The following is a 12715-nucleotide window of genomic DNA, read 5'->3' as shown; positions in this document are numbered from 1 at the left end:
AATTAGATTAGATTAGATTGGATCACACTTTATTGTCAGAATCTCTTCTGAAATTTGTCTTATACACAAACAGACAACATTGGACATTTAAAAGCAAGTAGCTGAAGTGCGATTCCTTTAACACTCTACTGCCCGGCCCTAAATGTCACATAGTATATTGCAAATAAAAGCATAAAATGTTAAGACTGGGTAAACTTGAACCATCACAATTTAGATATATTTCATTGATTCATTTCCCCCTTGAAAGTTGACTTAATTTTGCCGTTGTCATGCTGCAGACATTTTTTTTCCAAGCAGGAACAGGATCATAATTCATTCTCACCACAGTTCTCATCTTACTAAAAAAATTTTTTACCAATCTACATGAACACAAGTTTATAAGTGTTAAATTCACAGTGTGATGTAAAGGCATGCATACAATGCAAAGAAAGCAGGGGCCCTCTCATGAAAGCATTACTCAATAGTGCAACTAGAAGTCATTACCTCCAAATGATACCATCAAGGATAAATAATTGTAACTTTAAGTTTGTCTATGCTAAAGAGTTGAGATGTTTTAAGTAGTTTTTAAAATATCTTATATGCTTTTATAAAGATTAAGGTGCGCGGATAATGAAACAACTAAACTATGTGTTTTCTTGTTTTTGTTCTACGCTATTTCAAATATAAGAGAAGACTATAACAGATGTAATCTAATTAATTCAAAACACGTTGGGAGTCTTTCCGGTCAAGTCTCTGTTCAGCAGGTTGAGGTCGTCACTCTGTAAAGAAACATATTTTTAGCTTGTTTCATCTTCACCCTGTTATAATTAATTTTAACATTAGTAATGTAAACATTACCTCTGACACTCAGGTTCATTGAGCACTCGGCGGACCCCAGTTTGTTCTCAATAACCACTTTGTATTCACCGTTGTCCTTGACCCTCAATATGAGCAGGGAGCAGACACCGCACACGTTGGTGATGTGGTAGTTGGTGTCTGTGTTCAGACTGATGTTGTTGCGGTACCACGTCACACGAGGAGCCGGATCGCCCTTAACGGCACAACTCATGTGACACTCGTAGCCTTGAGGAGCCGTACGCATCTTCAGGGGCACGATGAAGGCTGGAGCTGCCTGGAAGTCCAGGTTTTTCTTCTTTGGCATGTTCACAATGAACTTTTCTGAAATGCAAAGTAATGCATAAAAGCTTCACAGAATTGTGTTAGTTGAATAACGAGTAAAGTGTCCCTGAGACATTTCCCCTATCAAGATGGAAAACTATTTAGTTCTGGCAACATCCACTCGAGCCTCAGTTCTTCTAACCTCAATAATTCAAGGAAATATCTGCTTAAATGTTTCTTACCTCCACCAAGGAGGTTATTCAACGCTGTGCTTTTTTTTATTATTATTATTTGTCTGGAGGATTAAGCAAAAATTACTGAAAGCATTTCCATGAATCTTGGTGGAAAAAGGGGACACGGGCCAACAAAGAACCCATTCAGCCTTGGCAGAGATATATGCTCTATTGAGTGCTATGCCACTTGTTCTCTTGTCTTTCTGGAAAAAAGGTTTTTATCAGCCGTTTTCTATTGAAATGAAAAATCACAATATTTTGGCCTGTGTTGATTTCCGTACGTCTATATAACTGATTTCAGAACTACTTTTCTAAGTAGAATAGAAAACATGATTTAGCATCTCTCTGATTGAAGTGGTGGACACAAACCTTTGTCCTTTCTGGTCTCAAACACAGGGGGTTCAGAAGGTGTTGAAAGGCCCATGTCGTTTTTAGCAAACACCCTGAAGTGGTAATCCCACCCGGGCAAAATGTTGACAACTGTGAACTTGTTGTTGAAGAGGTTGTCAGCCACGGTCCTCCACGTCTGCTTGAAGGAGTCCCGTTGGGAAACCAGGTAGTGTAGTCTGTCGTCCCTCTTCTCATCTGGAGAGGGACACCAGGACAGAGTCACTGTCCCTGGGATGTTTTGTTCCAGCTCCACTGGTCCTGGAGGCCTTGGATCATCTACAATCAGATATAGAGCCACAGTCATACATTTGTTTCAATGTAAAATATACACTATACTTTAGTATTTTCATATATTTGGTCTTCTTTTTACAAATTTAACTGTCTCATCTGACTCTACAGACCATATTTGAACACCGAACAATTATAACGGCAAATTCTACTGTGGATAAACTGATGGGATCATAGTCAAGTCACATTATTAATCTTGATTGGAGACAGAATTGTAAAAATGGCTCCATTTACCTGTTACTCTGATTTCAACATCGAAGCTCTCCTGGCCGACCAGGTTCTTGACGGTTATGGTGTAGACGCCGCTGTCGGAGCGCTCTGAGGTGGGGATCAGCAGCTGAGAGCCTTTGTCAGAGCTGCTAATTGTCACATGTTTAGCCACTGGAATACCATCTTTTAACCAAATGATCTCTGGCAGCGGGGAGGCCTGTAGACATTGAAATAATATTACAGTAATACATTGATAAAGATTAACATGATTTTAATAAAACATTCAGACACTACAATATATTCTCCACTGAGCCTGTTTGGAGGGAAAACTGAAGCAAAGTACCTCAAAGTTGATGTTCAGACGGACTGTGTTTCCAGATCGCTCCACCACAAAGGTTTTCATGTTCCTGTCTTTAAATTTGGGACGTACTGCAACAATAAAATACAATATTTAATGTATAGATCCTTCTTGTGTTTATACAATTCAGCAGAAAGTATAAATGTAGTTTTTCATTGTGCTTGAAATAATTTTTTAGGCGAGGGAAGAAGAGGAAGTTATTACAGATGACATTTACCACCTTTATAAATTTAGACCAGTTTCCGATCATGTGCTTGTTGTGATGTATTTTGCTCATGAGTATAACAGCTGCCAAAAAGGTCACATCGCTCTGTGTTACTGGAACCTATGTGTTTTCCACAGTGATGCTAGTTTCCCTCAATTGTCATGGTGCCATGATGCTTTACAATGTGTTTAAATGACTACGCTTGTTGAAAGCTGCATTTGAACTTCATTGTTGTATTTGTGCTGAAATGTCCAAAGTCCTGTTCTTTCCTGTCTTTTCACAATCCCACTGTTTAACTAAGTAAATATTGTACCTTGCTAAGAAGAATGAAGAGTAGCTGTTATACAAACTATTGTCTTGGTGCAGAGCTCTCCTGTATTTTTGACAGTTTTAGTGTGTAGATGTATTTTGGAAGGAAAAACACATTTTCCCACAAAAAACCTAAACTCTAAGAAAGTGTAACAGTCTTGATTTGAACTTCACATCCTCTTACCGGGAGGGGGCATGGCAATGACGTAATTGTCAAAGCCCTGAGGTTCTCCATCACCTCCGTAATTGGTGGCAATTACTCTCACCCAGTATGTGGCCATCGCCTTCAAGCCAAGCACAGTGTAGGAAGTTCGAGTAATTGGGACGGCGTTGCAGCGGCTCCATTCGAGGCATTCTATCAGTCTAATCTCCACATAGTATCCCTGGGCTTCATCCTCAACCCCTTTCACTTCTCTAGGTTTAGTCCAAGCCAGTGAAAACGTGGTGTAGTTGGAGGAAGTTAATTTCAGGTCTGTGACTCTGCCTGGAGGTTCTGGAATGATAGTAAAGTCAGGTTTTATGGCACAAATAGCTACAGACATTCGATTTTCATTGTAGACAACCACAGTGAAATATTTATAAGATCTCAATATGACTGACTTACTCATTGGATCTCTTGCAATGACTGTGTCACAGGGAAAACTAGGATCTCCAGCACCAGACAGGTTGATAGCAGACACTCTGAATTCATACGCTGCCCCTTCAAAGACGTCTTTCACGGCAAACTTTGTATCTGGAGAAAAAAGAAGATATGGTTATCCTGTCTCTAGAAATATCAATTTATTTGCGTTGATTCTCACAAAGTGAAACCAGTGGAAAGAAATTTAAAAAAAAAACATTTAAGAAATACTTTGAGCATTCTCCTCATGAATGCAGTATTCACTTGTAGTCCTAGTTGGACTGGATGAGGAGGTTGATCTTCTCATAAGATCATAATTTAGTATCAATCTCTGGATCTCTGGAAAGATGGATTTCTACATCTGTTCATCCTTTATTCTGTATAAGAGTAGTTGCATGCGTGCATGTAAATCCTCCTGCACACTAGGGACGGGAATCGGCAGGGACCTCCCGATACGATACTATCACGATACTTAGGTGGCGATACAATATGTATTGCGATTCTGTGCCTATTGCGATTCTGTAAGTATTGTGATTCGATATTACGGTTTCTTGCGATTTCTTTTGGTTAACACAGTCAAATTCACTTAGAGCTTTACACGTTTTATTTCAAATATTAACATTAACTTAATGTAAGCCGGGCAGCCAATAGAGAATATAAATAAAAATGAGCACTATTATTGTATAGTCCCTGTCAACTGCACACAAACTGACAGATTAAGAAATGTATACCACTTAGGCTACTTTTAAACAATAAATAAAGGGAAATTAAATAGAATGAATACAAGTGTACTTAAAATATAGACTTTGAAATAAACCAAAAGTAGGCTATGCTTCACTGTTGTTTGCATGCATAAATATGTTTAAAAAAATATATAAATATTTTTTTTTTTTAAAGAAAAATCGATATGGAAGGCAGCATGGCGATTTAAAATCGTCATTCACAAGAATCGCGATTCGTAACTGAATCGATTTCCCCCCCCCCATCCCTACTGCCGGCGTACAGATTCAGGTCAGCCCCTCCCACTGATAATCTCACCTGTAATTGGCCCTCCTTGGTTTACCAGGCTCCAGTAATTGGTGCCTTTCTTGTTCCTTTCCAAATTGTATCCCACTATTTTGGTTCCTCCAGTGTCACAGGGAGGAATCCATGCCAGGTTGATGCACTCTTTAAAGGCACTGATTACTTTAGGTGCTGATGGGGCTCCTGGGTATCCTGTGGGGGGGAATTAGCTTTGATGAGGTTATCTATTGCTCTATACATCTGATATAATTTCTATACAGAAATCTGGGTCAACAGGCAAGGTGGTAAAACATTAGGATGCAAGATATCACGTGTTGACTTTACTGACTCCCATACTTAAGTGACAGTTGTTTTCTTTTGGTTATTTAATGGCTAAATGCAAATGTCAAAATGAGAATCATGAATTTTAAAGTTATGTATTATATAGTACATATTACATTTTCTAAAAAGCAAACAAAGTTACATTATTTGCTCGATTCCTCTACTTGCTAGAATTCGGCTATGATCTTATTCTTACGCAGAACTCCAGCAGCTATGACCTCTGTTTGCAGGTAATCACTGAGGCCTTCTGCCGTCTTGGCTCGAATCCGGTAGCAGTATCTTCTTCCGGGGTCCACGCCTGAATCCCTGTAACTTGCATCGCTGCCACAGATCTCGCCGAGATTCGTCCATTTACTCCGGCCCACTTGTTGGCGTTCTATGATGTAGCTGGTGATTGGGCACCCACCACTGTCTTTCGGTGGTTTCCATTTGAACTCCACAGATGTCACAGCACTTTCCACAATATCCACAGGTCCCTGGGGTGGTGTGGGTTTGTCTATTCACAAAATGATAAGGAATCATATTGTGCTAGAGGAAAACACTAGCATTATGTATTTACTAAGTCTCTTTATCAACTCACCAAGTACAATAAGTCTGGACGTTGCTTCGGTTGTGCCAAATTGGTTTTTGATTTTGATTTTGACTTCTCCACTGTTTTTCCTTTGGCACTTAGTGAGGCGTAGTTGGCTTTGAGTCGCTGATGTCTCAGTCTTCACATTGAGGCCAGGCAACAGCTCGTCATCATCCTTGTACCACTGTATATGCATCGGGTCTCCACCAGAGAACATCAGCTTCCATTCAGCGCTTTCACCTGCTTTTATAATAACTGGCTTTGTGAAATTAAGCAGAGCCTCGCCGTCTATTTGTGGCGGATCTGGTCAGAGAGTTAAAAAAAGAAATTGTCAAAACCCTGAACCCCTTTAATCTATTGCAAATCATAAGATTATATCAAATCAAGTGACTCCTTCTGATTCTGACCTTGAATATTAAGTTTCGCTTCTGATTTACGTCCCTCTGCCTCAAAGCGGTAAACTGCTGAGTCGTCCTTTTTACAGCAATCAATTATCAACCTGTGACAGACCCCATCTTTGATGATTCGTACACCGTCTCCATTGGTTAACTTGTCAGAAAGAAAAAGTTTTAATATTCACGACACAAATTTATGCAATGGATTTTATGTATTTTTACTAAAGTGTATTATATGTATATACTGTATGTAATCCACGGGTGTGCTTTGACTTGGTTCTGTACAAAGACAATCCCTCTGGAGCGGTTGACTCACCAGCTTTCCATTTTTATACCAGCGTCCCTCTGAGGCGTTAGTGCTTAGTTTGCAAGTCAGCTCGGCCCGTTCACCAATATTAGCAGCAGTATCTGACAGCCCACTCACAAACTGGACACCTCGATCTGCAACAGTAAGGGAGAAGTCGAATTACAGTGTTCTGTTGTTGAACTTCAGGTCATAGTGAACATTTAATTGGAGAGGAATTCGAAAATCATAAATAAAGATTGGAGCAGAGGGTCTTTCTATTATATCTGTGGAGGAATAAAGCCAGTGCTGCAGAAATCGGTCCAGAATGGTTTCTCTGACTCTCGATGATAACAGGCCCTTAGAGCAAAGCTGACAATATATGCAGTAGTAAGAGACCTTAAGGGCACTGGAATTAAAACTACCACAATGCATTGGAGGCTCTTACCTGAAACAGTGTCAGGAACCAAAGGACCAGTTCGTGATTGCTTCTTTTTCTGATCATCCCCGCCTCCCATATTGCTTTCATCGTCTCCATCTCCAAGGAGGTTCTCATCTCCTTTACCTCCATCAGTCTTAACTCCAGATGCATCTTTCGATCCATCACTAGACCTGTCACCAGAACCCGCTCCTCCAGCTCCTGAATCAGCCGAATCGTTTTCATCCTGTGCTCGTTTGTCTTTTCCTTGATCTGATGCTAGTTTAGTCAAATCACCCTTATCCCCAGATTTGATGCCCTTACGACCTTTACCGCCGTCTGGATCGGCTGAAACACAGACAGCATGAATTCTTTATTTCTTTATAACTGTTTTGAAGCCTTTAAGAATAATGTTCTAAGTAGTTATACTCACCTTCCACTATGAGAGAGGCACCGCTGGAAGTTATCCCAGCGATGGCATAATACGCTCCAGTATCTGCCATAGCACAGTCTTTGACTCTTAAAGTGTGAGTGAGTTTGTCCTCTGAGACGGTGATTTCATACTTGTCCCCATGTTCCAGTGCCTCGTCCTGTTTTGACCAAGTGATTCTGTTGAGTGGTGTGGACAAGACACACTGAAAGACGGCATCCTCGCTTTCAACGGCCTTTGCGTCCTTGAGCTTGTCTACGAACTTCACATCAGGCACTAAAAGAGGAGTAGAAAGTTCGTATCACCGCCTGCTAGTACAAATATCCTGTTTTATTTAAAGTAGAACAGTGAGCTTTACCTTGAAAGTCAGTTGTCAGGACATTTGCTTCCTCAACGTCAACCTGGTATAATCCAGCATCTTCTGGTTGAGGGTCTTTGATGCTGAAAACATACTGTGTCCCAATTTTCTTAAGGCGAGGGTTTGAATTTTCCTCATCACCATATGCCACCGATTTCCCATCCTTTCGAGAGACAGGAAGTCACATTTGTTTAGTTTTAGAGCTGTTATTAATCTTTAAAAAGGGCACTTTTGAATATCGTGGAATTTTAACGCACCTTGTATACATGAATTACACTGTTGGGGTCCAAAAGTTTCATGTTGAAGCCGAATTCCGCTCTCCCACCAGGTTTCACTTCTATCTGTTTCACATCCTCCAGCTTCTCTATAACCTGCAACAAATATAAAGCATCCATCCTCAGATCTGGCTCCATAAAGTTAAAATGCAAGCAGCCTTGAACAGAGCCTTGGATATTTACGATGTAAAGATGCACTCGGCTGTAGCCTCAGGGCAAATCTAACATCCATGAAAATCATAAACTTAAAAACTTTCAGAGATTAACTTGTCACTTCGTGAAAATAAAGTTTTATTATGAGTGAAACACTTTTTTACAGACTGGTCTTAAAAGAATCCAGATTTTCTCTATTCCAGCTCTTATTAAATCAAGGCAAAAGTTATAAACCCTCACTTCAAAATATGTGCAAGTTTTTACACATTGCTCGAAACCTCACTAAGAAGTATATGAATTCATGTGCAGTTGTTATAGTTGTTCTTCTTCACGCAGTACCTTTGCCTGTTCGTCCTCCCTCTCTTTTTTCATCTGGTTGAGTCTCTTCAGCATACAGCGGAAGTCGGTCACTCCAAAGTCCAAACAGATTTTCTCGTAGTCTTTTCTTTTTGCACTGAGAAGCAGCTCCCAGAGCTTCGGATCAATTTCTCCCTCTTTCTTTGGTGGCACTTGTTTTTTTCTGGTGACAACAACACTGGGGAAGAGAAGAGTTAAATGTTTTACTCTGTTTACAGCATTAAACGTTTATCAACCAAATTTTGACTGGAACTCACGTTTTCTTGAGCATTGATCTGAAATCCAGTGGTGCTTGTCCATTACCTGAAAAATATAAAATGCAACCATTGTATTTTTTGATCAACTCTGTTCAGTAGAGTTTTTCTGAAACCTTAAAATGTAAGAAAGGCAAACAAACAATTCATTTTTTTAATACTTTTTAAATAATTCTTTGAAACCATAAAGGTATTTTCAACCAAAGCAGAATATTTAATTGTTACACACTGAATTGCTCATCTGGTTTTTATTGTTACGCTCGAAACTAATTAATTTCTTCCCTGCAGGAATCAAAATTAGTAATAAGTAAGTAAGAAAATAATAATCTTGGACTGGAAACCAGGCACAGTTACCAACACAACATTCTGCATAGTTCTGTTTATAAATATCTTACCTGCCTGACCCTTCTTCTTGCCAACTAGAAGAAAACAAAGGGAATAGTCATACCCACAGTATGTAATATTGTAGTTTAATTGAAATAACCATTCCTATTGATGGTAACTAGTAAATTTGTCGTGTACCTTCAGTAACTTTGAGTGTTGTGGCACAGACAGCGTTTCCATACTCATTGGTGACGAAGCACCGGTAGGTGTCAGCCTGGTCTAGTTTGACATTGGGTATCTGATGAAACAGAAAAAAATCATTTGAAGAAACATCTGTCCCACTGACGGGAAGAATTACATCATCTGTCTGATTTGATTTTCTCAATAATAGCAGTTAAATAAAATCCTTAACGTAAAAACAGCAATATACCTCTTATTTTGAAAGTAATAGTTTAAGTTTGTGTTTTATACGATGGGGAGAATTTTGTTTGAGTACTCTTGTCTCACCTCTAAATAGTGCTCTCGAGCTCTTTCATCATATCGGGTCTTGTACTTCTCTGGGTCATCAACTTTCCCGTTGTTTCGCTCCCAGGTGACCGTTGGTGCTGGCTCTCCGCTCACCATAGCTTTTAAAACAGCTTTCTTACCTAAAAAGAATAAAATACAGTGAGCCGCATTAATCCTAATCCAGCTGTAAATAGTAGCTGATCATTTTATTAGAATCATTTTTGTTACCCTCTTGTACAGTCGTGGCCAGTGGCTTCCGGGTGAAGTCCGGTGTTGTCTTCCCCAGAGGAACTCGCTCAACACATTGAGTGATTATAACCCCAGGGATTCTGGACTGTTTCCTGATGGCCACTGTTAAGACCAGATATTGATAGTTTGATAAATCAACTGTGAGGTCGTGAAAGTATGACCAGTCAACAATCGTGTGATAAACAGAAAACATATGCTTCATGTGTTAAACAGGCTATACATTATTCACCGTGTACAATGTCCCTGAACCGAAGCATTGGATTGAATATAGTTCAAAATGTCTTCAAAGTCAAATCCCACCAATCAAGTCTCTATTTTCCAAATAAATTTAAATTATTTGATAGAAATTATATCCAAGATTTGCAAGAATAAATGACTTGATATGATTTCTTGGTAACTTCTTTACCATGCAACTGCAGTTACAACTGTGTCTCACCAGAGGGCAATATTTCCTTTCTGTTCATCTCACTCATCAGCCACGACATCATGAGAACTTTACATTTTGTGAACTGCTTTGATTAAGTTGATTTTAGGATTAAATTATGTATTTATCTCCATTGACCTGTGTTTTTCTTAAAGATGCCAAAGTGAGAGAGAGCGAGGGAGAGAGCTGAAGTGTCACCAACCGGCTGTTGTGTAATTGTGCAGCTGCGCCTAACACAACAATACATCTCTGACTCAGCTCCGGCCCGCGCTGCAAAATGTAAATGTAATATGCTGAATTAAAGTAACATGAGTGTTGCACACTCCAGCTCTGTAGGTGGCGGTAATGAGACTAAAAGTTGTTTGCCAAACGCCATAAAGAAGCTGGAAAATAAGAAGATATCGCAAGATTCTGTGAGATTTCAAGTTTTTCGGAATACAAATTGTATGTGTGTGTAGTGACGCTCTAGCCAAATGGTCCAGTGTGTGTGTTCTGAAGATTATGAGATTAAAAATGGGTTAAATCTGTCATTACGTCTGTGGAATCACAGTTTTATGATTGGTCAAAAGTTGTAAATCCTCTAGTGTGCCGCAGCACTCAGGCTTTAGCGTTAGTTGCCATTAACACTTCTTCTCTGTGGTTGGGCGGACGGGCGAAACAGAGGAAGGTGTCAAATTGTTCAGCCCTCTAACGTTTCAACTGTAGGATGAGTCACAGCTCAACACTAAGCTCATCCAACAGCTGCTAAAATCACAAAAACTCCGACTGACCATCTGTTACTTTTTTCAGCTCGAGCATCATACCTCATTATGACTCAGAGCCGCTGCTGGAGTCACCTCGGGGCCGGAAGATTTCAACACACAGCCGCGGCTCTTAAATAGGTCAAACAACTAATTACCAGGCGGCTATTTGCAGAATCGAGTGCATCCTGTAATCATGATAGTTTACCGTTTTTTTTAAAACCCATATGCATTATTCATTTGTAGGATTAGGATGTTTGTATTGCAGCACTCGTTTCCAGGATCTGGTGAATCAAGGCAGTGACACAACTCAACCACACTCACACAACTGCTCGACAAGTTCGTCCACATCTGCGCACGTTTGAACTATGAGTGATGTCCTGAAATCACGTATGGGACTTTAAACTTTTAAAGGTTTCATAGCTCCTTTAAAAAAATAAATAAAAATAGAAGTGAATGTTCACAGTCCTTTTAAGTTTTAAATTAGACGACAAAAAACGAAAGAAATGGAAATCTGATCCTCTCTGAAGTGAAAGATTTGCTCGGACAAATATTAAACTCCAGCGTTGGCTTTGTATTTCACTTTCTGTGTGAGCAGAATTCAGATAAGTCTCCGTCACTTCTTTTTTTCAGGAGGATTGAATATTCATCAAAATACCATGTGTCATTTCTCAAGGGGCCGGTTTAACACTGGTATATCGTCTGAATGCAGGCAGGATTATCGTAACCTTGTTCCTCGAGCATTTGATTCCCGTATAATCCAAGTGTGTCGGGACAGCAGTGGCTTGTTTGCTTCTGAATACCAATCGCTCGTGGAAGAAGTGGAGGCTGGAGCACACCTTCACTGAGATCGTGTGGGCTGTATAAAAACTGACACCTTTTTTCATGAAACCACTCTGAGCCACCAGCACGAGGCCTCTTGAACAAGTGTGAATGGTTTTCAGAAACACTGGTAAAGTGCTTCTTAGAGGAAGCAAATGAGAGGTGTTCACTCCTTGTCCTTCATATGTCTCCACAGGAAACTTCCCTCCAGTCAAGTGCTACTTTTGACTTTAAATAAGTTCCAACGTTTTGGAGTTGGTGCGGTAATAGTTTCTTTCAATCTTTCTGTGTTGCATTCATAATTCAGCCTCTCTCTCCCGAAAGCCTTTTCATGTATTAAAGGGTGATTTCACGCCTGATGGTCTGAACCAAGGCTCATGTCTTTGCTGCATCATTTGATCTGATTAGTTAAGTTTTCACACAGAAATTTAGAGAGTGGACTTAAGACTTTTGCATAATATACAAACTTTCTATCATCAGCACCTAGATGTTCTGCGTCTACCTTTCTTGACATTGATTGGTTTTGAGTCAGGCTGTGTGTCAGACATTGGCGCGTTATCAATCAGGATATTGTATTCACTAATGTTTTTGAATAACGTGCATATAAAATAATTAAGAATTAACCCTACCTGTCCTCATCCTTCAATCTTTGTATCATCAGAGGCGCAGACTTAAAGAAATCCTATGAGCTGCTTCTTTTTCTTCTTCTATCGTTTAATGCCCTCTCAACTTCCTGCTATCGGTCCGAGATGTCTGAACTCTCCAAATTGACCTACTCCCAATAATCCAAATGGTGTTTCCTTGATCCAGATCATTCAAATTTGGTTCGTTGATTCGGATGGTGGAACTTTCCACACTTATTTTTTTACAATCGGACTAAACTGAAAAGTTTGAAGGTTCAGACCAAACAAGGTCGATGTGAGAGCCCCCCTAAGACTTTGTATTCACATGCGTAAAAGTTTAACCTTTGTGTAAATGTACATATATATGAGAGGAGGTCTTTGTTAGAACTGTTTATGTAATTAAAGATAACAGCAGTAAACAGTAACACATAAACAGCCACTTACCTACGGCCTTCGGGTCCCGCTTTTTATCCAACAT

General features: G+C 39.7%; 1 protein-coding gene across 1 annotated transcript; it reads right to left on the bottom strand.

Annotated features, from left to right (window-relative positions):
- Positions 1-351: 351 nt before the first annotated feature.
- Positions 352-12715, bottom strand: LOC128460117 (immunoglobulin-like and fibronectin type III domain-containing protein 1). The gene is made up of 23 exons (XM_053445162.1): positions 12682-12715; positions 9608-9766; positions 9380-9519; positions 9071-9170; positions 8944-8967; positions 8552-8597; positions 8277-8472; positions 7767-7880; positions 7510-7672; positions 7155-7427; positions 6752-7069; positions 6337-6488; positions 6033-6174; positions 5635-5928; positions 5251-5550; positions 4749-4925; positions 3696-3824; positions 3276-3584; positions 2563-2648; positions 2244-2436; positions 1701-1997; positions 838-1158; positions 352-359 (listed from the first exon to the last, which is right to left on the bottom strand). The coding sequence occupies exons 1-23, from the start codon at positions 12713-12715 to the stop codon at positions 352-354; spliced, it is 3975 nt and encodes a 1324-aa protein (XP_053301137.1).

Source organism: Pleuronectes platessa, chromosome 2 (assembly GCF_947347685.1).
Source record: "Pleuronectes platessa chromosome 2, fPlePla1.1, whole genome shotgun sequence".
In the NCBI taxonomy this organism is placed as follows: Eukaryota; Metazoa; Chordata; class Actinopteri; order Pleuronectiformes; family Pleuronectidae; genus Pleuronectes; species Pleuronectes platessa.
This window is presented reverse-complemented; position numbering and strand designations above follow the sequence as displayed.

Bases quoted from the DNA above. Each gene is read 5' to 3' on its own strand.
- LOC128460117 (XM_053445162.1), bottom strand. From the start codon at position 12,715: ATGTTGGATAAAAAGCGGGACCCGAAGGCCGTAG. The intron at 7,428-7,509 runs GTAAAGCTCACT...CTCCTCTTTTAG, and splicing joins CCTGACAACTGACTTTCAAG to TGCCTGATGTGAAGTTCGTA. The intron at 3,585-3,695 runs GTAAGTCAGTCA...CTATCATTCCAG, and splicing joins CATTGCAAGAGATCCAATGA to AACCTCCAGGCAGAGTCACA.